The 26,896-nt window shown below is 43.8% G+C and overlaps 1 protein-coding gene, 1 non-coding gene and 1 pseudogene across 3 annotated transcripts; 2 read left to right on the top strand and 1 right to left on the bottom strand.

Annotated features, from left to right (window-relative positions):
• The first annotated feature begins 777 nt into the window (after window positions 1-777).
• Window positions 778-18,292, top strand: Slfn9 (schlafen 9). 2 transcript variants are annotated; one of them, NM_172796.2, is made up of 5 exons: window positions 778-1,020; window positions 4,300-5,369; window positions 7,917-8,051; window positions 9,731-10,454; window positions 10,622-12,305. In NM_172796.2, the coding sequence occupies exons 2-5, from the start codon at window positions 4,307-4,309 to the stop codon at window positions 11,430-11,432; spliced, it is 2,733 nt and encodes a 910-aa protein (NP_766384.2). In that variant the 5' UTR covers window positions 778-1,020; window positions 4,300-4,306; the 3' UTR covers window positions 11,433-12,305. The 2 variants fall into 2 exon arrangements, with proteins under 2 accessions (NP_766384.2, XP_006533298.1); XM_006533235.4 differs by having other exon boundaries at window positions 796-1,666; window positions 10,622-18,292.
• Mir7679 (microRNA 7679) lies at window positions 7,543-7,605 on the top strand. The gene has a single exon (NR_106144.1). It is a non-coding gene; the product is annotated as a microRNA 7679 (primary transcript).
• On the bottom strand, window positions 20,518-21,457 carry Gm11424 (predicted gene 11424; annotated as a pseudogene).

Genomic DNA, 26,896 nt, shown 5'->3' with positions numbered 1-26,896 from the left:
CTCTGGTACAAATTTCCATCAGCCTTTAACATTTTTTGTGACAAAGGTCTCCTGGTGACCAAGCCCTTGCTGAATTGTTTTGTTTCACCAGAAAAGGACATCATTAGTTTCTATCCACTAGGTGAAGTGGTGTGTGTGTGTGTGTGTGTGTGTGTGTGTGTGTGTGTGTGTGTGTGTGTTGAATTCTAGGTTGACAGTGTGTATTGAATTCTAGGATGACAGTCTTTTTCATTCAACACTGTACAATCTGGAAAATTAGAATTTTAAAGAAAAAGGACTATGGTGGTAAGAAAATATACTGAAAGGGGAAGTTTGGAACCATGGAAAAACAGGTTTTTAACTAGAATACACATCCTGATGCAGTTAACGGTGTTAACCATGTGTAACAAGTGTACATGCAGTAGGAACACAGAACAGATGAAGATCTGCAAGTACCAGGGGTTAACAGTGGTTAGTTCTCAACTCTGAGCTCAGGAGGTGAGATCCTCACAAAAGCTTCACTCTCACTCTGCTTCCCCCAGACCAGCATGAATCTGAGCTCCTTCAACAGCCCTTCCACAGCAGGGAACCCCCTCAGGCTGAGAAGGCTGTAAGTTCTTGCTATAGGGAGGAAGCCGCCCACAGCCAAGGATGGGGGCTTATCTGGAAAAAGGGCAGCAAGACAGATTCATCAAAACCAGCAGTGAGCTCAGTCTGGCAGCATGCCTGCAGCCGGCCAGAAAATCCGAGCAGTTTCGTTTTCCCAAAAACAAGTAACCCAACCACTAGAAGAATTGAGCCAATTCGCTGTGACCACTGCTAGCCAAACCCATGCTAGACCCGGGGCTGCTCCTCTGAACCTCACAGACAGGCGACCAGTCCACAAATGAAACACCACCTGGCCACAGACCAGAAGATTCTGGGCCGGAGGCTGAGTTCGGGAAGGAAAGGGAGACTTACATTCCTGCCTGTTTCTAAATTCTGCTTTCCCAGCCGGCCAGGGAACAGCGATCAAAAGTCTTTTCTCACAAAATGAAAGTGGTGAGTGAGAGCCACAGAGCTGCGACCTTCAAGGGAGCCAGGGACAGAAGGGTGGCCCGGTGCCAGAGGAAAGGGCCTGGAGAAGAGCTTATCTCCTTTCGAACAAGTTTTATGCTGTCTTGTGTAATTCGTATGAATAGATTCCATAAATTAGTTGGTAAATAGGTACACTTGGGCCGGTGACAGAACACTGGGATATAGGAAGAGCTAGGAGGAAGGAGGAAGAAAGAAGTGGGGAGAAAGCAGATACCAAAAGAAACTAAAAACACCAAGAACAATCCGAACGCCCAATATGGCTAAGGTTCAGAATTATTAAAGTTTAGTTTATTAAGCACATATGAGTTTCAAGCTTCCCGGTATTTAGAAGGCTTCCTATTGGTCTCTGCCCGCGGGCGGGAGAGGGTGGGTGGAGAGTCAGGCAGTGAAAAGGAAAGGCGGGAATTCCACGCCACCTCCGCGCGCTCTGCGCTCTGGGATCCGGAGCGACCAGGACCTGGTGAGACCCTCAGCTCCCCTCCACCTTCCCCGAGGTCCAGCACACCAGAACTGGAACCTGAGCAGCCCAGAAGCCAGGGTGGCACCACTGTGTCTCTCCTGTCTGAAGACCCGGATATTTTCTCAGACTTGGCGACACGTTCCTTTAAAAGTAGGTGCTGAGGACTGGAGGGGCCTGGGAGTGAAAGGGGATGATTCCAGTGGGTGAGAGACTGACCAGCCCAGCACAGGAGAAGGGGGACCCAGATGGGTGAAGGGATGGGGGAGGGAGGCTGTCTCTGTCACTCTAGCTTGCTCTGGCTGGCAATCTCAACAGGAAGTCTCTGAGCTGGTAGAGCCTGTTACTCTTAGTAGGTGCAAGTTAGAGTACAAGCTTTAGGCCCCAAGGTACAGCTTGAAATGACAATGTTGAAAGGGATTCTGTAGATGCCACTGAGCGACCCCTCTCTCTCTAAGATACTGTCTTTAACTGAGCAAGGAGCCAAGAGGCAGAAATATAATTGCTACTATCTAACCCAGGGTTTATAATCCAGAAGCTATGGAAAAGAGCCTAAAATCCGGGGATTTCAGTTTCCCAACTAGCACACCTTCTAAAGCCTGTTTCCTTTCTGTCCTGATTCCGCCTAAGATGGCCAGTCCCAATTTGTTTTGCCCAGTATACTGCCCCAGCCCTTCTAGTGCCTTGTGTGTTCCACTCTTACTTTCTACACACAGTCATCAGAGGCCTAATCTTCCACCGACTGTTTATATGGTTGTGTAAGGGAGACAGGATCACCTTTCTGCAGGTCTCAGGGAATGGTGCCATTACTATAGACCAGTTGTCCCACAAGCCCCTACAATCCTTCAACATTGGCAAACATCCTCTAGTTCAGCCTTATTCTGGGTCACATGACAGTTTTAGGATTTTACTCCCTAAAAAAAACTCAATTATATAGGTCTGGAGAGATGGCTCAGCGTTAAGAACACTTCTTGTCCCTGCACAAGACCCAGGTTCAATTCCCAGCACCCATATGGCAGTGAGCAACTCTCATAACTTTGGTCCTAGGGGATCTGATGCCCTTTTCTGACCAGGCACCAGGCAGGAGGTATACAGGCATATAGGCAAGCAAAATACTCATAAACCACTGAGCCGTCTCTCTGGGTCTGTTGTCTTTAATTTTTATGCAAATACTATCATAAGGTAATGCCTTGCTAGAAGATTGTTTTTTCAAGTCATTATTACAATTTACAAATTTGTAGATTTGTTTATTGTTGTGTCCGGCCAGCAGCTCACAGGTCTGGGTTCTAGCCCGGAAAGGCATTTTGGAAACCTGGAAGAGAAGAGGGGCTAGGCGGGGCGAGATAAAGACGGAGCTAAGACAGTCATCCTGATCAAAGCTCAATTTTACTGTTCCAACAAGCAGTTATGAAGCAGGGGAAGGGGGGCCCGATTCCCGCCAAATAATCCTGGAGTCCAGTGGCAGGGTGACCACGTGTATGGTTCCGGAACAGCAAAGCGGCGGGCTCCAGCAGTGGGCGTGGCAGAACAATTGAGCGGGAAGCTCCATCCCAATGTAAACAGTGGAAACTGGGCGGGCAGGTTTAAGGCTGGGGGAGGGGAGGCTACAGTTTATGTGGGATGCATGAAGATTAGGTATAACGGCACTCACCATCAACTTATTGGATGTGAAATCTCCTAGGGAAAAGGCCTCCAGGCACACACATGGGAAAGGGTGTGGCATTAGAAGACTCTCCCTACTACCTCCCTGACATCTGTAACCTAACCTCAACCATGCCCCCTGTTTGCCTTTCTCCTCTTCTTCACCTTCTCCCAGCTCCTGGACCACCACCATTTCCAAACATCGTCGCTCAGAATTCTGTTGTTTCAGTCCCTCAGCCTCCTGCTCCATCTTTAAGTTAACTTCTGTGCTGGCTCTCTCTCCTCCATGGTAAAGATTGTTAACATTCCCAACTTAAACAGAACCTTGCCAAACTTTCTTTCTTTCTTTTTTTTTTTTTTTTTTAGGGGGGGGGGGGAGTCCGAGACAGGGTTTCTCTGTGTAGCCCTGGCTGTCCTGGAACTCACTTTGTAGATAAGGCTGGCCTCGATCTCATAAATCTGCCTGCCTCTGCCTCCCAAGTGCTGGGATTAAAGGCATGCACCTTTACTGCCTGACATTTCACTAAATCATTTAATAAGACTGCCTAATCTCAATGTCCACCTCTGCTCAGCAGTTTGTATACACAGAGAATCTCAGCAGGTGTCCTTGAGCTCCATGCCCAGCACCATACTCCTCTTCCTTTCTCCCACCTCTGGGTCTTCACCTCTGGTTTGACTTCTCCTTCTAGTATATTCTTCCTTCATCCCTTAATTTATTAGAAATATATACCAAGCTGTGATATCTCACTCCATGGCACACCCTTGGATTTATTGATTCCTCCTGGTCTTGTACCATAATGACAATGGCTACATCCTGACACTTCTGGTACCTAGGCATCATTGTCTCCTCCTGAGAGCTTTATTGCATCACAGTTTTATAGCCAAATTAGTTTAGACACCCCATCAATTGTTTGTCCTCCAATAGCCCATGTCACATTTGATGATAAGTTCTACTTTGATTGCCCCCTCAAAACAGTTTCTAAACAGAAAGGACTATTTTTATCTTACTTGATATTTTATTACTCTGACAGAATATATTTACCTCATAGTAAATATGTTTCAATACGTGGATGAGTGAATTGTGTGCATGGGAGAATTAATTTTTTAGTAAAAGTAAAATAAATGTGTGGATTGTTTTGCTATAGGATCAGCATGGAGACATATCTCTCCTTAGTGGTGAAACGGTCTTACCCAGATTTGATCATCTATGCAGGAGAAGTGACTCTGGGAGAAAAAGTTCGAAATAAAAAGGACTCAAAGAAAAGAAAGCTGGAGAAGACAAGAATTACACAGGCTGCATGTGCTCTGTTAAACTCTGGAGGAGGAGTGATTGTTATACAAATGGCCAACCAGAGTGAGCAACCTGAGAGGATGGGACAGGACTTGGAAACATCTTTGAGAAACCTTATTCCATCCCTTGATTTGCAGGCTTTCTTTGAGACCAAGCAACAGGAGGATAAGTTTTACATTTTTGTTAAGTCTTGGAGCTCCAGCCCTGAAGATGATTCCACTAAGCCTCGAATTTGCAGCCTGGGCACTTCCCTGTACTGTCGATCTCTCACTTCTAAGGTTGCCATGGATTCAAGAGATGCATTTTACTTTCTGAAAAAAAAGAAGGCATATATCAAATGCAGTCCGACTGATGACAGAGCTCCACCTGCTAAAATTCCCAGAACCATGAGTCAGAAAAGCCTTGAATCAAATCCAGCTTTTGAAATTTTCCAAAGTAAGAAACTTGAATATGGCCAACGCTTGCTTTTTTCTGAATCCACATCTATAGAGTTTAAACAATTCGATACCGAAAATGCCCAAAAATATATGAAAGACATAATTCCAGAGTACATCTCCGCGTTTGCAAACACCCAGGGAGGCTATCTTTTCATTGGAGTGGATGATAAGAGTATCATCCTGGGATGCCCAAAAGACAACGTTGACCCTGACTCTTTGAAAATTGTGGCAAATGAAGCAATATCCAAGTTGCCAGTTTTCCATTTTTGTTCATCTAAAGACAAGAACAAGGTGTCTTATGAGACCAGAGTCATAGATGTGTTTCAAGAGGGAAATTTGTATGGTTATCTCTGTGTGATCAAAGTAGAGCCATTCTGCTGTGCAGTGTTCTCAGAGGCTCCCATTTCATGGATGGTAGACAAGGAGAAAGGTGTCTACACACTGAACACCGAGGAATGGGTACGCATGATGGTGGATGTTGGCCCAGGTAAGAGGAGAGAGGTTTTCCTTCTCTGTCAGTTCTGCCTCTCTTGAGTGCCTCTGTATCCTTCACACTCTGGAAATCTGAGTTCATTACACCCACTGAAGTTGGCTTTCTCTGCTTTTTGTTTTGTTTTGTTGGTTTCAAGACAGTGTTTCTCCATGTAGCCTTGGTTTTCCTGAAATTTGCTCTGTAAACAGCTGGTCTCACATTCACAGAGATCCACCTGCCTCCACATCCCAAGTATTAGGATTAAAGGCCTATGCCACCACCATCTGGCATATATTGTTTTTTGTATCCTACTACTGAAAGGATGTTGTAGCAAAAGAGGAGGACCAAGGAATGCCACAAAAAACACACCATGCAAACCTTGGGGCTGGTATGGAAATGATTTGCCTCTGAGTGGGGTTGGAAAAGTGAGAGACCGGGCCATAATGGTGACAGCTTTATACAGGGTATTGAGCATGCAAACCATAATCATGGCAATGGTGGAAATGTCTGTTAGTGATGATGATAGGGCTGCTGGCACTGAGTCACTGTAGATGATTTGATTCAGAGAGCAAATTAATCATTAAATGGAGTCTAAAAGGAAAATGCAGTCCTTTTTGTTAAAATGAGCCATAAACCTGGGCCCTTCAGCACTTAGCATGGTTGGAAGAAAGACCCAAAGTGATGGAGAAGAAAAAAAATCCCACTAACATTGCAGAAGGCAGAGGAGGAATTCACCTGGAATTGTCTCCAGAGCAAGCATCTCTGTTCTTTGGGTTTGGCTGGATATCATGAAAGACTTGGGAGACCCTGGAGCAAGCAACCACGTCACAGGGAGTGAACAGAAGAAGACTGGGGAGAGAGAAAGGAGGGTCTTTAAACCGAAGGGTGTTTAAGCCAGCATGGGAAAGAAGCTTTTCTCTTCTGGGATGTGGGTGGAGTAGAAAGGTCAGCTGGGTGCTTTCTCTGGCTCTCTGAGCTACCAGGATTTCACCACAGTGTCTGTCTACTAAGTTGTCATTTGGTAAAACAAGCATTAGGGATTTTGTTTTAAAAACAACTGATTGATTGTTTGATTAGATATTTTTTGTTGCTGTAAAATCATACAGAAGAAGTTGACAAATCAGGGTGCAATTAGTAATAGCAGGAAAATGAGAAGCAGGGGTCAGGAAGGGCAGTTATGCAACTCCCTATTTCAAAGGTTCTCAAAAGGCCCAGGGGCTGGCTCATCAAGTTGTTCATTACATTTTTGGAGATCTGTTTGAAGTTGTTGGATTTTGTTTTTTACTATGTCCGATTGATTGGCACAGAAGTAGCACTCCTCTTGAAGGAAGAGGCATTTCAGCTAGAAGAAGATCCAGTGCCCATCACTTTGGGAGAACATCCAGGGAGCCAGGGTGGGTTGATGAGGAGAGCCAGTTGATAGAGAGGGAGAAGGGGAGACTAAGGAGCTGGAGGAAGAGAAGGAGCTGTGGGTGGAAGCCAGCAAAGCGGGGCTTGTTAGCGGGATCAAAAGCAATGGAGGAATCATTTTGTTCAGACTTCAAAGCTAGAAGGAGCTGAGTTGGGGAACAGAAGGAACAGAGAGAAGACTTGGAGCAGACGTAAAAGAAAACTTTGATATAGGAACTGTCATTTCCTCCATCACTGGCAATAGTTGTAAAAAATGTTTTACCTGCTGATGAAATTGTCACCCACCATTATTGTAACTTAACCCATCTGTCCTTTAGTACCGGTAATGTTTTATGAAATTCAATGCACTGATATACAGTGTATACATATTTATTCACTGCTAACAAGCTCTTGCCTACCAGACCCTCAATTATCTTCAGGTTGTGGGCTCAGTTTTATACTACCTAGAGCAAGCTACCACCCCCTACACCTTCACTTTCTTTAATTTTTTTAAGTGTGTGAATGCTTTCTTGCATGTATGTATTTACACTTTGTACTCATAGAGTCTGAAGAGATCAAAAGAGGTCATTGGATCCTCAGAACTGGAGCTATGAATGATTGTGAACCACCATGTGGGTGCTGGGAACCGAACCCTGGTCCTCTCCAAGATCAGCCAGTGCTCTTGACCTCTGAGCCATCTGTCCATTCCCAACCTTCACTTTCTGTGACCAACTTCCTGCTACCTGAAATATTTGGCATGTTTATCTTTCACAGCTGTCTCCTACCCTGGAACTGTAGCAGGCTGGCACCAGGATCCCTGATTTGAGATTCTTACTGTCAGGATCCCAGGGTACCAACCAGCTTAGTACCAACCAGTGGCTCTCAATCAAGGTGCCAGCCAGAGAATTGACAAAATGGTCCTCCTCTCCACCACTTACCCAGGATGCCAGAGGGGTCTCTCCTTCCTCAGATCCTCCAATTGGATTTGAAGCTTTTGATGATGGTGCCTTTCTCACATGGGTAGGACTTCTGGTCTCTTCACCAGGGCTGCTTATATTACCTTCTGGATCAAGTTTCAGCTTCCTTTCTTTGTGGTTTCTGATGTCCTTAACACACATACAATAGGGCCTATGCTCTTTGTTATTCTAACTCTTCATTTACCGTGTCACACAGAGGCAGCTTCCAATGATCTATCTAGAGATTTTGAATGTCAGCTGAGTCTATCCGACAGCCCTCCACACTGCAGACCAGTGTATTCTAAAAAGGGACTGGAACATAAAGTCGACCTGCAGCAGCGTTTATTTCAAGGTAAGAACGGACAGTTTTCACCATTAAGAGAAAGAAACCAATTAATAACTTTGGTTAAAAAGAAGTTATGTGGCAGCAGTGCCACAGACATCTTGGGAGTGGGATGACCCTTGAAGTCATCTAGCTGGGGGCTAGCAAAATTTGATAGTTAAATATTTAGAGGCTCAGTCCCCTACCAGGGGTGGGACCTAACCATATGCATATGAAGACACTTCTAATGAAGTTCTGATCCTGTGTCCAGAACTCATTGACCAGACAATCATAGCAAAATCCTTGCATGGGAACCACAATGATAGAATTGACCGTTTAGTCAGCTTTTAAGGATGGAGGGAAAACATAGGACAGATAAGATGGCACAGAGGAGCCATTAGTGATTTGTCTCGAAAGAAAGTAGTGAGACAGAGCCACCAGGGTCTAATCTTGGTACAAAGTAATCATTTCAGACCGGAGATATTGTTAGACTTTCGCTAGGTTTTGTCATAAAATTCCAACTTAGAAAAAGATTCATGTTTCTCAAGGTAGAAAATAGCTTCTTTAGCTTCACACTTTGAACATACCTGAGATCTATTAATCAAATCTGATATAGAGACATCCTGTTTATGGTATAAGCATTTATTAGTGCTCTCATAATCAATATATTAGAAGGACCTTAGATTTGCTTTCAAAATAGATTTATCTGAACTTATTATTATTAACTTATCAGAATTGTTTTTAAACTTTCCACAAAGGAATCTGATGCAAGCAAGAATGACTGCATTTTTTAAAGGAATATAAAACTATTTATTGACCACTGTTCACCATTATTTACAATAAAGTAAATATACAGTTGGATGACATTCTGAAACTACAAAGTTACTTTTCTGGCTCATTGAATCATAACTCAAATACTGAAAAGATTGATCCTACCAGTAAGGAATGAGTCAGGGGAAAGTAAAAACATGCAGGTCATTAAATGATATTAGCAAATTTTGTTCACTCACTTAGTCAGCAGGTCTTAAATTGCCAAAGTCAGCTCCAACCACGATTCCCTGGCTTGGGGGGGAGGGGAGGCGGGAGGCAGGCGGGCGGGCAGGCGGGACCTCGGAGGCTTCTCTCACTGGGCGTGGGATCCCAAGGCTTGTGGCATCAGGGGTGGTACTTGGACTAAATGTCCTTCTGGGAGGGACCGAGTGAGAACCCCTTTGGGACGGGTAGAAATATTTGTGTGGCTCGAGACTATTTGTGCGGACAGGCTTGGCAAAGGCGTAGCTGCAGAGAGCACACTTGGGTGGAGAGGGCCGCACGCCCCAGCGCAGGCCTAAGCCCCTCCCGACGGCCTTATTTCAAACTGAATGACTGCATTTTTTAAAACTTTCTTTAGGCTCAATAAATTCCATTTCGGTTGGCACAGATGTATGTATGTATGTATGTATGTATGTATGTATGTATGTATATATGTGTGTGTGTGTGTGTGTGTGTGTGTGTGTGTGTGTGTGTAGATATAGACATGTGTGTGAGTCTGTCTGTTTGAGCACACGTGTGCATGTGTGTGTATGTGTATTCCCCAGACAAAGCATATGACACAAATATCTTCCAAAAATATTGGCCACCTACTTGACTCTCCATTTTAAACAATATGTGAGTTGTTTGAAACAATGCAAATATTTATTTGAAATCTTGTCTATTCTTTTCATGTCCAGTGTCACCAGACTGTTTAAAGTATACTCCTGAATCTCTCTGGAGTGAGCTGTGTTCCCAGCATGAGAGACTAGAGGATTTAGTAAAGCAGCAAATACGTTCTTTCTCCTGTGGTTTGCTGATCCTCTCTAGAAGCTGGGCTGTGGACCTGAACCTGGAAGAGAAGCAGGAAGTCATCTGTGATGCTCTGCTGATTGCACAGAATAGCCCCCCCATCCTCTACACCATCCTTGGGGAGCAGGATGAGCAGGGTCAGGACTACTGCACCCGCACTGCCTTTACTCTGAAGCAGAAGCTGGTGAACACTGGTGGCTACACTGGGAGAGTGTGTGTCATGACCAAGGTTCTCTGCCTGAGCTCTCAGAACAATAACAAGACCAGTGGGGGCTCAGTCTCTCCTATTGATTACCCAAGCTCCTATAACCTTGCAAACATCCAGGAAATGCAGGGCTTGCTGCAGGCCCTTGTGATTGTCTTGCTCAACTTCAGATCTTTCTTGAGTGACCAGCTTGGCTGTGAAGTTTTGAATCTTCTCACAGCCCAACAGTATGAGATACTCTCAAAAAGTCTCCGCAAAACCAGAGAACTATTTGTGCATGGCTTGCCGGGCTCAGGGAAGACAATCATAGCCATGAAAATCATGGAAAAGATCAGAAACACATTCCACTGTGAAACAGATAGAATCCTCTACATCTGTGAAAATCAGCCATTGAGGGACTTCATCCAGTAAGTGTTTGAATCTTTGTCTGGGTGTGTTCAATCTAAGATGAACTTTTCTGTTCTTACCCTGGTTCTTGGGAACTAGTCAGTCAAATGATCTGAGATAGCAGTTCTGTATTGCTGGGACTATGACATACTCAGAGAAACACCTAATGTCTTTTTCACTGTTACAGGGCAAAAAATATCTGCCAGGCAGTGACCCGGAAAACCTTCATGAATTATAAATTTAAGACAGAGAGGTTCCAACACATCATTATTGATGAAGCCCAGAATTTCCGCACTGAGGATGGAAACTGGTATGAGAAGGCAAAAGGAATCACTCGAGGAATGAAAAACTGTCCTGGAATTCTCTGGATCTTTCTGGACTATTTTCAGACCAGTCACTTGCAGGAGAGTGGCCTCCCAGATTTCTCACTCCAGTATCCAAAGGAAGAGCTCACACAAGTGGTACGCAATGCAGATAAAATAGCTGAGTTCCTACAACAAGAGTTGCAAAAAATCAGAGATAACCCTCCATGCAGCATTCCTCAAGAGTCCCTAAATATTCTCCATGAATTTAAGTGGTCCCAAGGTGTATCAGGCACCTATGAGATTACATACTTGACTTTGGAAAAGATGGTAAGCTATATAACAGATAAGTGTGATGTTTTCTTGAGTAAAGGCTATTCTCCCCAAGATATTGCAGTGCTTTTCAGCACAGATAGGGAGAAGAAAGCCTATGAGCATATGTTCCTGAGAGAAATGAGGAAGAGGAGGAGAGCATCTCACATGAATGACGAGTCTGTCTGTCATTCTAACATGTTTGACAGCATCCGTCGATTCTCAGGACTGGAAAGAAGCATTGTGTTTGGTATCAATCCCATTGCAACTGAGCAGCCCATTTCCCACAACCTATTGCTCTGCCTGGCTTCCAGAGCAATGAAACATCTGTATATTCTGTATCTTTCAACTCCTGAGGGGCAGAGCTCAATGGTGGCATGCTGAATGGGATATATGAGACCCTAAGTTCAATCCCTGATGATGAGAAAGTTAAATCGAGTTGAGGTCCTTCGGGACAAGAAGAAAGATAAAGATATAACAAAACCTTGTTCTGTAGTTTTGACAAATGTAGGAAAAAATTACCAATGTGTATATCGTAACTAACTGAGGCTGAAAACAAAGCTGGAGAGAAGACTGGCAAGGCAATGTACACATGACATAGGCTATGGGAACGTTGAGACCATAAGGACTGAAACCAGAGATGAAGACAACTCAATACAGTAAGTCATATCCAATTCTTAAAACAGACTTCCATTTTAAATTGGTTAATACATTTATGAAAATATTGTATAAGGATAAAGATAAAGACTAAAAACATAATATTAAGTAGCACTGGGGTCTGCGCCTGGAGCTGATTTTGTGCCACAGCGCTCCAATCCCTAAATACCACTGGGAAAGAACTGGCCTCCCACAAGTGTGGACAAGCCTGTGAGCGCAGGTAAGTCCACCACTTCTGCTCAGAGGTACACACCTGGAACTCTCAGAACACAGGAACCAAATCACATGAGGCAACAGCAAGAACACAAGCAACAGATACCAAGGCCACTTGGCATCATCAGAACCCAGTTCTCCCTCCACAGCGAGCTATCATGGGTACCCCACACACCAGAAAAGCAAGACTCTGATTTAAAATCAGATTTCATGATGATGATAGACTTTAAGAAGGACATAAGTAACTCCCTTAAAGAAATACAGGAGAACACAGGTATACAGGTAGAAGCCCTTAAAGAGGAAACATAAAATTCCCTTAAAGAATTGCAGGAAAACACAACCAAACAGGTGAAGGAATTGAACAAAACCATCCAGAATCTAAAAATGGAAATAGAAACAATAAAGAAATCACAAAGGGAGACAACTCTGGAGATAAAAAACCTAGGAAAGAGATCAGGAGTCATAGATGCAAGCATCACCAACAGAATACTAGAGAGAGAAGAGAATCTCAGGTACCGAAGATAACATAGAAAACATCCAGTGGAAAAAAGACAGAATTTCCAACAAACAGTACTGGTCAACTGGCAGTGAACATGTAGAAGAATGCAAATTGATCCATTCTTATCTCCCTGTACAAATCTCAAGTCCAAGTGGATCAAGGACTTCCACATCAAACCAGACACACTGAAACTAATAGAAGAGAAGGTGGGGGAAAATCTCGAACACATGGGCACAGGGAAAAAGTTCCTGAACAAAATACCAATGGCTTATGCTCTAAAGTCAAGAATCAACAAATGGGACCTCATAAAATTACAAAGCTTCTGTAAGGCAGAGGACACTGTCAAAAGGACAAAACGACAATCAACAGATTAGGAAAACATCTTTACCAATCTCACATCCAATTGAGGGGTAATATCCAATATATACAAATAACTCAAGAAGTTAGACTCCAGCAAACCAAATAACCCTATTAAAAAATGGGGAACAGAGCTAAATTAAGAATTCTCAACTGAGGAAACTGGAAGGGCTCAGAAACACCTAAAGAAATGTTCAACATCCTTAGTCATCAGGGAAATGCAAATCAAAACATCCCTGAGATTCCACCTCACACCAGTGAGAATGTCTAAGATCAAAAACTCAGGTGACAGCAGATGCTGCCGTGAGGATGTGGAGAAAGGAATACTACTCCATTGCTGGTGAGATTGCAAACTGGTACAACCACTCTGGAAATCAGTCTGGTGGTTCCTCAGAAAACTGTACATAGTACTACTTAAGGACCAGTTATACCACTCCTAGGGATATACCCAGAAGATGCTCCAAAATGTAATAAGGACACATGCTCCACTATATTCATAGCAGCCATATTTTTAATAGTCAGAAGCTGGAAAGAACCCAAATTTTCCTCAACAAAGGAATGGATACAGAAAATGTGGTACATTTACACAGTGGAATACTATTCAGCTATTTAAAACAATCACTTCATTAAATTTGCAAGCAAATGGATGGAACTTGAAAATATCATCTTGAGTAAGATAACTCAGACACAAAAGAACACACGGTATTACTAACTGGTTAGTGGATATTAGCCCAAAAGTCAGAATATCCAAAATTTCAATTCACAGACCATATGAAGCCTAAGAAGAAGCAAGGCCAAACTGTGGATGGTTCAGTATTTCTTAGAAGGGTGAACCTATTACTTACAGGAGAAACTATGAAGACAAAGTAGGGAACAGAGACTGAAGGAAAAGCCATCCCGGGACTGCCCCACCTGGGAATCCATCCCATATACAGCCACCAAACCCAGATGATATTGTGGATGCCAGAAAGTGCTTACTGATGGAAGCCTGATATGGCTGTCTCCTGAGAGGCTCTGCCAGAGCCTGACAAATACAGAGGAGGAAGATTGGAGCCAACCATTGGACTGAGCAAGGAGGAGTTTTAGAAGGGACTGAAGGAGCTGAGGGGGTTTGCACCCCACGCAGGGAGCAACAATGTCAACAGGCCCCCAGAGTGCCTGAGGACTGGACCACCAACCAAAGAATACACATGGAGGGACCCAGGGTGCAGGCCGCATATGTGGCAGAGGTTGGCCTTGTTGGACATCAGGTATGAAGAGAGGCCCTTGGGCCTGAGTGTGTTTGAAACCCCATTGTTGGGGAATGCCAGGGTGGCAAGATGAGGCAGCACCCTCAGAGAGGCAGGGGGAGGGCATAGGGGGTTTCTGAATGGGACACCTGAAAAGGGGGAAACATTTAAAATGTAAATAAAGAAAATATCCAATAAAAAAGAAAGAAAACATATTTTTGAATTTGTCTTTAAGGTATATGTTTAGAAGAGAGGTGGAGAAACTGACTCAAGTGTGTTTAATTCTCAACAATGTAATTTGATATTTTGCTTTTTTTTTTTATATAGATAGATTGTCTTATAGCTCAGGCTGGTCTCATACTCACTACGAAGTTGAGGTTGTCCTCGAATGCTTGACCTTCTTACTTTTACCTCCTAATTTCTAGGCGTATAGACCTTATAGACCTTCATAAAACCCTCAAAAACCTCAACTATTTTTTAAAAAAAAATGTTTTTACTAACCTGAAATCATTGCTTTGTCCTTTTGACTCTAAAGGTTCATTACCAGTTTTCAGAAAGAATAGCCTGAAAACATTCTGTTTCAAAGTCATGATGGATAACTTTGCTTCATACACCAGCTGGTATGAGGCCCTCAACACACATACAGTAGAGGACTTCCAGGTCTATGTTCATTCAGAGATGATGCATCTAACCCTCAAGAGACTGGAGGCCTCCAGGGAGTTTAGAGATCAGATGGGGTGGAGGGTAGGGACATCCATGTGGAGACGGGATATGGTGGGGAGGGGGTGTGGAATGTGGTTGGAGGATGAGAGTGGAGGGGCATGGAATGGAATATGGAGTATAAAAATGAATTACAAATAAAATTCAATTTTAAAAAGTATCTTAAAAGAAAAATAAAAGCAGGACTGGATAGTGTGGTTCTTTCCACCTAAGTTCCAGCTTTCTCTTGGAGGAAAAGAGATTTCTCTTGGAGATTAAGAGGCCAATGGAAGGTGAGAGTGCACTTGAATTCAGCAATGTCCTTGCAGCTCTGTTCTTTGTACCACTCGGGGTTTAAAGGAAGGAGGAGGAGGAGGAGGAGGAGGAGCCATTCTTAGTTCTCTCTGTCCTTGTGATTGTGGGTTAAGATGTAAGCACTCAGCTACTGCTGCAGCATTGTTAGTCCCACTGAGCAAGAATAAGATCACTATCACAGTTTTAAAGGCAAGTTTGAAGTAAGCTTTATTAAATATGGCCAGGTCCATACCTGGGATTCCCAGAGAATAACCCTAAATTACATTAGTCAGGGGCTTATAAAGGCAAAACTCACGAGGCTACATACCTCCCACCTTTGCCAGTCAGAGGCAAGCATACATCCTAACATGGTTCCTGCCTATATGTCTCCTGCCTACATACCTCCTGTCTGTGTGTGATCAAGCACATATCTTACACAATAAGCGCAACCATGCTTGTGTGAAGAAGGAAAAACACTAGGCTTGTTATCTTTCATGAGCAGCCCCCAGAATTCCAGGAAATGATCTGTTCTTGGACAAGTGGCACTTACTGGTTAGAAACATTTTTGTTTAAAGATTTCTTAAGCACAGTAATTTAAACATAAAACATAATGTTAGCCATCACACACACACACACACACACGTTATATCCTGTGTCAAATCCTTGACTCTATGGTGAGAACCTGTTCATATTGGGATCTAAAAACCATCAGCTTCATGACACCCAGATGTGTATTTCTGTATCTAGTTAATGAATTAATGATGCAAGGGCCAACAGTAACTAGAAGAAACAGAAGGACTAAAGACATCAAAGTTACTATCTAGGAAGAGCTTGAAAAAGAGAATAGGAACCAGTCATTTATTTCCTCTCAGGTCCCTTTTTAACAATGTGTTGTGTTTTGTTTTGTACAGTCAGATTATCTCCAATGATTACTGAGTGGTTTTCATAAAAACATTTTCTTTTCTTAAAGCTACAAAATAGCCCCCTTCTTTTACAGAGTAGGTTGGGTGTTCTGTCAAATAGAACTATTTCAGCTAATGAATCTACCTATTTGGTAGATCTGGGTCTATTTGATTTTAAGAGGCATCTTTCCTGGTATGCCAACAGACACTTTAGGTCGTCATTTTGTCCCCTATAACAGGGACTTTCCATTTGACCTAACATTCATCCTTTTGTTGAGAATAAGGAATAAAGTATTTTCTTCTGTAACTACTTCCTGCTGAAATGTCCAAGATCCCATGGGACCTTGACACCCAGGTACTGAGAAGGGACATATCAGATGAACCAGAAACTGATGACTTCTGGTAATTAACTCTCTCTTGCTATTCTGAGACCAAAGGCTGCCAGCTTCTGGCATTAACACACTCCTTTAATATTTTGAGGGCCAAAGCTTCTGGCAATTGACTCCTGCTGCTAGCAGCAGGGGATTTATAAAAGAAATTTGGTTACTTTGGGCTCTTTATTCTTTTAACTCAGGGTGGTGGGGTAGGGGTCTGCTTGCTGGCCAGGGAGAGCCCTAGAGTTCATTAACTCTTCATGAGCCAGAGAGAAAGGGAAAGTCAGGCACACGCACATGCACACTGGATGAAGGAAAAGGGGATTCTTTGCCACTTTATTTGTGTTCTTAGCTTTCATTCTTTCTCAGACAAAAATTACCTCATAGCAATTACCAAGTAGAAACATTACAGCAGGGTCATTGGTTACATGGCTTATGTTTACATCACATAATTTCATAGTGAGTGTAAGGCAATAGTTCACATCATAGGTGGATACGGTTTAAGGAGTTACAGCAGAATTATTTACATGTCTTTCCTTTAAGCCTAGTACCTGACGAAACATCCCTTAGCTATTTTCTAGCTCCGTAAGTTCCTTATAAGTTTAAAGCTTTTATGGCACAAGTTAGCAAGGTTTTGTCAAGAGAGAAACCATCTGCCTTGTGAGTTATTTTGAAGTCTTGTATAGATAAACTAGTCAGTTATTTACTTTCTGTCCTTATACCTACCATAAGTTTCTCATTCCCAGTTTATGACCTTTAGTTACTGAGATTAGTAGCCTCGGTCCTAACCTAGAAGGAAGGTTTTCCTTGATCGTAAATTTATTCCAAGCCTATTTGCTTTTCCTGGTGCAATTAGCTTGTGACACAGAATTCTATTTGCAGCTTTTTATTCTACAGGGGGGAGGGGGGCTTAAAATTACTCAAATCAATTCAGTAGTTCTATAAAGTCATCATCATAAACTATGAAATCATCGATTCATCTGAACAGCATTATTACATGAAAGTACATCTTCAGATTGATCTGCCGGAAATTTGCCAAAGAGGGTGGGCTGATATTCAGGATTCAGCGGGTTGTGTGACGGTGGTAGGAAAGGCATATCAACATCGAGAAGCCATCCTGGGATGAAGCCTCTGGGATCCATGTCTCTCAGCTCTCACCCACTGCAGCCATACAAAACAGTGGACCATCTCCAGAAAAACTCCCTTGCTCGCCATAGCCTTTCCTGCATAGCTCTTGTCAAATTAAAATGCTGTCCAAATGGAATGTTAGTCAAAGGCTAGGAAGGGATTCAGTCAAGGGGCATTCGTGCAATAGGGCATTTATGAGAAGCAGCTGGTTTGCTGACCCAGATGAAGAGACTGGGAGCAAACATATTGACTGTCACATCAGCTTCAGCAAATCCAGGGCTTGCAGCTATTTGGAATAGTATATGCAGCTGATTCCTGGATGGCGTCTGTTAGCCAATTCAAACTGCTGGGACAGATATAACTAGGGACAGAAGTTAAAGCTTAGGAATTTAAAGGAAGTATTACATTTGGAACTCTGAGGCCCATGGTACTGGTAGTTGGGAGAAGGGAAGAGTTCCAAAACCAGGAGAGAGAGAAAGATCCTACCCTCCGGAGGCATGGCTCCCACCCTTGAGGTCTGAGAAAATCACAAAATGTCCCTGGCAGTTGCAAAATAGACACAGCAGCTGCAGCTGGCTGATAACAACAGAGTGGGCTAAGAAAACCTATGTTGTTCCCAGGTGAAGGTGGCCCTTTTGAATGTATGCTCCCTCCTTGTGGTTTTACCAGGTGCTGTAAACCAATTAGCTTAAAGACCAACATTCCTTTACCCTCTAATGTAATGCCAAGGCTTGGAAACCCCTGCTTGTGGTTTTTGTTGTTGTTATTGTTGTTGTTTTTCCTTTATAAACCCACTTCCCCTAGACCTCGGGTGCTCTCCTATCCTGTTGCATCAGGAAGATTTGTGGCCTGCCCTCAAGCTTGAATAAAGACTCTCATGTGCTTGCTTGCATCGGAGTTGTGGTTCCTGGTGTTTGTTGTCTTTGGAGTTTTCACAGTCTGGGCACAGCAATACTGATCTGCCTACCAGGGGTTTTCAGTGGGGATCTAAAGGGCTCTGGCCAAGCCAAAGAGCAGCAATTCTCTGAGGGGAGCTAGTGGCCCCTTCCACAGCAGCTGCTGCTCCTGAGTCAGAGGCAGGAAGTGGGAAGCAGGGGACAGCTAGGAGCCAAGGTCACTGCCCTGGAGTCAGTGGCAGGCGGTGGGACAGTAGGAGACAAGGTCGGGGGCCACTGAGCAGGAAGTGACAGCAGTAGACTAGAGCAGCTTCCAACAAGGGAAGCTTGGGGAGAGAATTCTCTTCCCTTAGGGTGTTACAGCTCGATACAACAGGCACGCTCAGACAGGCTTCAGTGAAGTAACTCCTGCACTTCATTCCTGTGGATAGGATCTTATAAACATTTTGAAGTGGGTTGGGGTCTAAAGGCAGATGCTTTCTATTGGCTTGCTCTGAGATGTTAGGGATGCCTCATCTGCATGTGCAGGGGCTTCAAGTGTTGCCCCTACATGACTGATTGTCACAGTCCTCTCTATGGGGTGTCATGGTCATGTGTTCCAGGACAGGAACCTGGTCGGGAGTAGATTTAAATGCCTACCATTCTCAATTATGAGACTTGCCGGGGTTCCTAAATTATTCACCAGGTTTTCTGTCTGGTGGCATAGTCCACCACCTCACATCCTCAGGCCTTTCTATACCTCAGAACTTACATAAACTTAAAACCTTTTCTTAAAATATTTTAATTTTTTGCTTTATTCTTAAGATGACAAGTAAGTTTCAAGTTTATTTCCTTTTTTGTTTTCTATTTATAGACAAAGCTAAGCCACAAACAGGTACAACCAAGACATTTTTATCTCACAGGTACACCTTCCTGTCGGATCCTCCTCCAAGTCTGACCACTGATAGGCTAGCAAAGGGTTCAGGGAAGACTTTCTTAGGTCGCACCATCACGAGCCTGGGAGATGGGGGTTTTGGGGCAAGGGTAGGTTCTTATACCTGGCTCCTGAACCCCAGTCCCCTGGATTGAAGGTGAGTGGTGAGTCCTCCCCAGGGAGGGAGAAGGAAGCCACCTACTCTTGCTCTCACAGGTCAAAACTGAAGCATCATCCTGGTTCTCTGCCGGCTGCCGGGTACCCTAGTGCCAAACACATCTGGTGCCTGATGCTCGCAGGGGTCCTAGACTGACAGCTGGCAGCATCTTCATGGGATACCAGGAGTTCTGCCTTGACAGCAGGTAGAGAACTTCCCACGCAGCAGAATTAGGGTTGGGGGGGGGGTGCGGGCTTAGTAATTTCTGGTCCCACTATAAAACCTCACTTTTCATTAGAATAGGGTACCATTTCAAATCTTCTCTACACAAACCAACCAGCTAAGCAACCCCCGCAAAAAAAAAAAAAAACAGAAGAAAAGAAAACCACATTAATTTTACTCCCTTCAAAACCTATTTACATGTAAAGTTGTTTTCTGTGGGGTTTTTTTTCCAATTTTTTTAAATTTTTTAATGTTTTGTTTTTATTATTTTTTAAAATAAATTCAGTGTTCACATTTCTATAAAGAATTAATGCAGTTTTGGGAGACCTGCCCTTCTTGGGCAGGAGAACAGTGCTTTTCCTGGCCTACCTCTAGCCTGACTGTCCACTCTGACATTTCAAGGTGCCTGGACAAGCTTAAGCCTGGGGAAGAAGTCTATTCCTGGCCGGGCTGCCAATCCCCCGGCTCAGTAAGCTTTGGAGAAAGCAGAGGAGAAGACTAGCTTACTGTGAAACTTTTGCTAAAAATATTCATACACGTGAGTACGTACACCTATCAGGACGCTGAAGAGAACAAGAGCTTGGAGACAACGGTTCCAGGTTGGGGGGGGCACCCTAACACCGGCCTGTCCTTGGTCGTGGGGTGTGGGGGAGTCCTGGCTTTCATCTTAGGCAGAGCCCAACTTCCTAGTTCATGTTCAACTCCATTCTCTAAAAAAAAAGCATCTTTAATATACTTTTCAAAAACATTTGAAGTAATTAGCCAAGAGAGAGAGAGAGAGAGAGAGAGAGAGAGAGAGAGAGAGAGAGAGAGAGAGAAAGAGTGTAAAACTCATTTCCCTTTGAGGGCACTTTGTCCTTTGAAGGAGGCAGGGTGGCAGGGAGGCTGGGAGTCCACATGGTTAGTGCTTCAGCCAAGGGTAGGCTTCAATGGAGGCCTTGCTTCGGTCCCCATCGTCGTACAGGAGCTCCTCCGCAGCTTCGATGTCTCAGGAGGCACTGAAGATGAGGTGAGGCACTGATGGCACTGAGGAGGTGAGGCACTGATGAGGTGAGAGGCACACCTCATGCAGTTTGGTCTGGCAGTTCCCACACAGTGACTGATGAGTCTCCCCAAGCAGTTTGTTGAGTAGCATTCACACAGTAGGTTTTGCTCAGATATTGAAAATAATACAGGTAGCAGCCGGTGGAGGGGTCCTGTGTGTACAGAGCCTCCCGCTCCTTGGCATCGGTGATTTCAATGAGGTCCCCATGGTATCTACCACGAAGTCTCCCCGGGAGAACTGCTTGGTAGCGATCGCACCCCCCCCCCCCCGCCTTTGCCATCAATTAGAACAATCTTCGTGCCTTCTTCCTTCCCATTCTCAATCAGCTCATCTATTTTCTTCCGTTCTTCAGACTGCAGCTCAGCTTTGCTCTTCCTCGAGCTCCTTTGCACAGGGTAGAAATCTGTGCATTTTCTATTCTGCTGTGTTTTCCCTTGAGACGTTTTCTGAGGGGCCTGCTTGCCATGAGGGAGGGGCTTTTTCAGGGCCTGCTTAGCAACTGCTACATTTGGCAGACTCACAAGATGAGGGTGGGGTTTTTGGAGGCTCTGCTGCTTCGGATTTTTGGTTTGGAAAAGGTGCCAGGGGACCTCGCCTGGTATCTTTGCTCTTCTGTTCATCTGACTTCACAGCGCTTCGGATAACATTCCCAGCGTTTCTTTTCTCTTCTCGTTTCCTGTAGATTCCGGGCATTTGACCTCGTGATGTGCAACTGAGTTCTCTTCCTGAAGTGGAGAGCACATTACAGAGCATTTGTAAGCATAGATCTTTGACTGCCCAGCAAAGACGTTCTCCTGCAGCCCGGCTAGGCCCATGGCGCCGCCGCTACTGCTACTGCTGCGACCATCAGCGCCGCCCAGCGGACTCGGCGCCCGCGCACGCCGAGGGGGAGAGGGGGGGCTTTTTTTTATCTGATCCAATACCATGAAACACAGGTGGTTGATTACTGAGAGCAGTCACTGCAAAGCAAGTTCCGTCCAATAAAGAATAATATAGTTACATCTGAAGCTTATAGGGAACCAGCCTCGACTGAGGGCAGGGCCTGAAGAAGGGTGGATGCAAGAGTGGCGAAGGGAAGGATCAGACACGGACATCATGAGAGACGGAGACAGGGAGGGAGCACATCTCCGTATGACTTCTCCTACTCTGACAACCTGTGTCTCTTCCAGGCATTATTTATACGTAAAATCATTTCCTCAGAAATTGTATTTATTGATTACACAGCTTTTCAAAATGCATTTTGTTCTAAAGTCTTCCTTGATTACATAAGAATATTGAAAGAACAAAGCAAGCTAACAGCAGTTTTATGAGAACTAAAAATTAAATTATGATAAAAATCAATTTTCTTTAAACTCGACACCTTCTTCCTTAAGATTGGTGTCATAAAGTCTTGTGGTTACAGAAGTACTAGACAGGATGACTCTAAATTTTATTCTGTTTCAGTTTGGCATAAGATTAATTGATCAAAAGTGATTTCCTACTACATATTATATCAAAAGATAATATGGCTTTCTACAAAAGTGAAATCTCTGACCTTTATTTTATTCTTCCCTTCTTTCCTCTATATTTCTTTTATGTTTGGCATAAGACCATCATCATTTTTCTTTACTTCTTAAAGTATTGTTTATCCCCTTTGCTTAAGCAAGGGCAGTCTATCAGAAAAGTTCTGGTCTGACATGTCTTTTCAGGAAGGCAGGGAGTTCCCTGAGCTGGGATGCCTTCCTCCGTGTCTCTGTCATGAACCCTTGTTACAATACAATTCCTAGCTTTGTTACAATTCTGTAAAGAACAGGCGAACATCGGGATTTCTAAAACTGCTTATTTTTGCCTTCAGAAAGGTACCAAGGTCTGTCATCTACTGTATGACCAAAATCTCTTTCTATTCATACAAGTTCCTTGTTTCTAAAGCTAAACAAACAAACAAACAAAAAACTAGCAATTCAATTACAGTTTGTCAGCTTCTAGAATTTCCCTAAGTTTTTCTTCTTTAATAATTCTCAAATGCTCTCATGCTTACTAACAAATAATCTTTAATGATCCAAATGTTTATGCAAGTAGGAAACACTCAATTTTTTACATAACTGGGGTTTTTTTTTCCCGGTGAACTTCCCTTAATTTTATTTTTGTTTACAACAGCTTTTTGCTATCCCAGCTCTAGCTTTTGGAGAGAGGCCTTTAGCAGTGAGAAACGTAAGTATAGCAAAAGATGTGTAGTGAAAGTCCACCAAGGGCAGTGGAGAGTCAGACCAGGTTGCCCAAGCACTGAAACTTTGTCAAGCGCACATTCAGGACCCAGGGCATTGCCAGGAACTTGTTTGTCCTTTCATATGAAGCCTGTCAGCAAGGCAAACCAGTCTGTGAATTTGTGTTTTTTTTTTTTTTTTTCATCAGGACACCTAATAGCTCTGGAAAGACAAAGCCTAGTTTTCATATATGATATCCACTGACCAGGCAACTGCAACCTTGAGGGAGAAGCTGGCTGCCTGTGGCTGACAAACTGACAAAGCTACAGTTAGCTGTCAACACCACCAGGAATCACAGAAGGATAAATTATAGCAGGAAGTATAAACCAAATGGCCTCTGTATTGATTAAAATGACAGAGACTTAGCAGCTACCTGGACAAATACTCTAGTAGGCTGCCAGGATCTCAATGGCTTTGTTGTGGGACAGAGGCCATAGGTCTTCAGCTGTCATACAAGACAGCATTGCATCTTCAGCTGCTGCACAAGACAGCATAGGCCTTCAGCTACCAGACCCAGGAGGTCTTCAAGATCTTCATGTGGAGGAGGAACATGAAAAAATTGGCCTATGTTAACTTAGGCACAGTAGAGCAGTCAACCCAACAGTGTCTACAGTTTTTTCAGGGCCCTGGCATGAGGTAAGGGGTGGAGCAGTTTGCCCAGTGGTTACTGTCACCATGCTCCATCTATCAAGAACCTCATGTAGGTAGTACAAATGTTTTGCTTTTTGCCCTGGACAGGAGAGTATTTGTTCCCATAGAACACCTCCTTGTCCCAGATTGGGATCCTAACAGAAGTGATGTCACAGAAATTTGCTATGACCTACCAGGGGAAGACTCTGAGGAGGTTTGCAGCTTTTCTCAGCACAGCAGTTCACACCAAGAGTTTACAAAACCAAAAGTTTCAGACCCTTGAAAAGTCTCGGGGCGTGCTTCCTGAGTCAGCGCTTCAAACGCTGAGCTATGGCTTTAGAATTTGGATAGGTAGGCTGTTCTTACTGGGGCCTTGAGAAAATGTTAGTCCCATCAGACAAGAATAAGAACACTACCACAATTTTTGAGCCAAAGTTGAAGTAAGCTTTATTAAATGTTCATGGACCTGGCCAGGTCCTTACCTGGGATTTTGAGAGTATGGCCCTGAATTACATTAGACAGGGACTTATAAAGACAAACCCCATAAGGATATACATATTTCCCACCTTCATCCAGTCAGGAGCAAACATACATCCTGACTTACTTCCTGCCCACATGTGACCAAGCATACATCCTGTACAATTGGTGCTGCCATGCTTTTTCAGAGAAATGAATTCACGGGGCTTATCTTACAAGAAGAGCCCCCAACATTGCAGTAAATTATCTGTCCTCGGACAAGTGGGGTTACAGGTTAGAGGTGATTTTTGTCTTCTATACTTCTTAATAATTAAAACATAATTAAAGCATAACTATAGTGATCACAAATGCCCACCCATGAAGTGGAAACTTAAGGGTCTTCTGGAAAGTCAGTTGTGTTGGATGGCGTTTTGCTGGGGCAAACATGTGAAGAGAGTGTTTTCCTGAAGTGGACACAAGCGAAAGCTGTTTTACTAAGGCAGACAAGTGAAGGAACTTTTCGCTGAAGCAGGCACAAGTGAAAAGATGTTCTGCTAAGACAAGCATGTGAAAAGACATGTGATGAAGGATTCATCATTAATGACACACATGTATTGGTCCAATGTACATTGCGTAGTTGAGCTCCATTTGTTGCAACCCCATAGAGAGAAATGCACCAAAAAACTTATGGTGGCCTCCCGAGGCTTCTTGCTACTTCCGCAGACTCGGGTCAATTGGCTGAGTGATGTCCACTGAAACAGACTCACATGGAGTTTTGTTAAGTCAGACTCATGTGCTGAAGCAAGACTCGTAGAGGACATGTGATGTTTAGAGGGTATAAAAAGGGCTCAATGGACTGTGACAGAGGCTAAGCTTGGCTTGCTTATAGAGCTAGCTGTGCAATGCTTGTTGGTCTTATATCTTTGCTGATCTTCACTTTTCCGAAGAGACACAGCTGAGAACTTTTCCTGGCGTTCCTGTTGACCCCGGTTCTTCCTGCTGACTGGTGATGGTTGGGCTGAGGCCTAGCTGTCCCTGCTAGGTTGTGCCACCACTGCTGCTATCCCAACTGTACCAAACTAGACTGCTGGTGTTGGAGTCTGCCAAAAGACCCTCACTCACAAAGACCACAGAGACCAAGATCACTGCAAACTGCAAGAGACTTTTTTATTGATCCAACGCATTGCCACCCCACCTCCCAGCACGCAGGCAAGAGGAGAGACCCTGAAAAAACAAAGAACACACTTTTTATACCTTGTAAGGGGCAGATTTAGGCAACAGGGCTAGCTGGCTTATTCTCATTGATATAGCAAGTAACCCTTTCAGGCATTGGTTGGTTTGCATAGGGTGACTACCTTTGCCCTAGTCCCTCACTCCACCTGCCCTTATGAGTTTTTTTTTTCAACATTGTTTAGTCAGCCAGCTTCCTTCTCTGGCTCTGCACTTGGCCTGCTGGTATAGTTTGGAAAGTCCCTTCAGAGGGGGAAGGGGCTGGGTGGTCTTGAATTTATTTTGGATTCTACACTGGTTTATCCATGAGGTGTTTGGGACTGGTCTGAGCTGCTGTTGTTGACCTGTGAACTAAACTACCGATTTCCTGACAACACAGATGGGATATGCTTCAAAGAACAACTTCTAGACTGGTCCACTTCCCCGTATCCTTTCTTTTCCATTACCTCTGGTGGGTAGTAGGCTACTAGGGAGGTTTAAAAAACATTATTAAAAATCGTGTTTAAAAACATTAAAGTTACACACCTGCCTGCTGCCATGCTCTCTACCATGATATGATGGTCATAGATTCTAACACTCTGGAACTGTGAGACTCTAAATTAATTGTGTGTGTGTGTGTGTGTGTGTGTGTGTGTGTGTGTGTGTGTACATACACATACAGTCTTGGTCATGATGTTTTGTCACAGCAATGGAAAGTAACTAAGACAGGCTCACCCCTATATGAGTGGATTCAGGACCCCTGAATAAAAAAACCCCAAGCTTCTTTTGTTTGAGAAGAGCCTTACTTTGGAAATGACTCCTGTGTTATTTGTCTGCTGCAGGCAATAAATCCTTCTCTACTGTGCTTATTCTGGCTTTGTGTTTACCAAGATTCAAGCACACAGCACATAGCATTCTCTCAGTTAGTGTCAGCTTATTTTCCCAAAATGTCACTATGAGATTGATTAGAGAGCTTAACCTTCCCCAAGGGGATGTCTGTCTGTAAAGGCATCTGGCTGGGAGTTAAATGCTGGATAAACTCCACTGGAAATAAAGGATTTAATGTTACTTAGATCTTGAATGAAAATGAGGACATGAAGCCAGGCGTGGCAGGCATATTTCTGAGTTCGAGGCCAGCCTGGTCTACAAAGTGAGTTCCAGGACAGCCAGGGCTATACAGAGAAACCCTGTCTCGAAAAACAAAAAACAAAAACAAAAACAAAGAAAAGAAAGGAAAGGAAAGGAAAGGAGAAGAGAAGAGAAGAGAAGAGAAGAGAAGAGAAGAGAAGAGAAGAGAAGAGAAGAGAAGAAAAGAAAGGAAAAGAAAAGAAAAGAAAAGAAAATGAAGACATGAACACCGCCTGGGGAACATTGAGGGGAAGGTTTTACTGTAGACATGAGGAAGAGCACAGCCAGCGGCCTCTGGAAGGGTCCAGACTGAACATGGACAAGAGAAGAGGCAGAGGAAGCATGAGAGAAGAAGAAGAGAGAGAGGATTAGGAGAGAGAGGGCAAGAAGACCAAGAGAATGCAAGGCTGAAATGGCAGGTTTGTGAAGAATGAGAAGCTGGGGCAGGAGAAGCAAAGCCCAGACCCTGGGCCACAGAGGGTTAAGGTAGAAGGCTTGGTGAGAAGCCACAGGTACTGAGTGAGCCTTGCCCCAGGTTTCTCTGGGGCCTGACAGATCTCTGTTACAAACACTAGGAAGTCTCTCTTTTAAACAACT

The sequence above is a fragment of the Mus musculus genome, chromosome 11 (assembly GCF_000001635.26).
Source record: "Mus musculus strain C57BL/6J chromosome 11, GRCm38.p6 C57BL/6J".
NCBI lineage: Eukaryota > Metazoa > Chordata > Mammalia > Rodentia > Muridae > Mus > Mus musculus.
Note: the sequence above shows the minus strand (reverse complement) of the source record. Positions and strands in the feature narration are given on the sequence as shown.

Coding starts and splice junctions, on each gene's coding strand:
- Slfn9 (XM_006533235.4), top strand. CDS start 4,307: ATGGAGACATATCTCTCCTTAGTGGTGAAACGGTCTTACCCAGATTTG. Junction 8,052..9,730: donor GCAGCAGCGTTTATTTCAAG/GTAAGAACGGAC, acceptor TTTCATGTCCAG/TGTCACCAGACTGTTTAAAG. Junction 10,455..10,621: donor CCATTGAGGGACTTCATCCA/GTAAGTGTTTGA, acceptor TCACTGTTACAG/GGCAAAAAATATCTGCCAGG.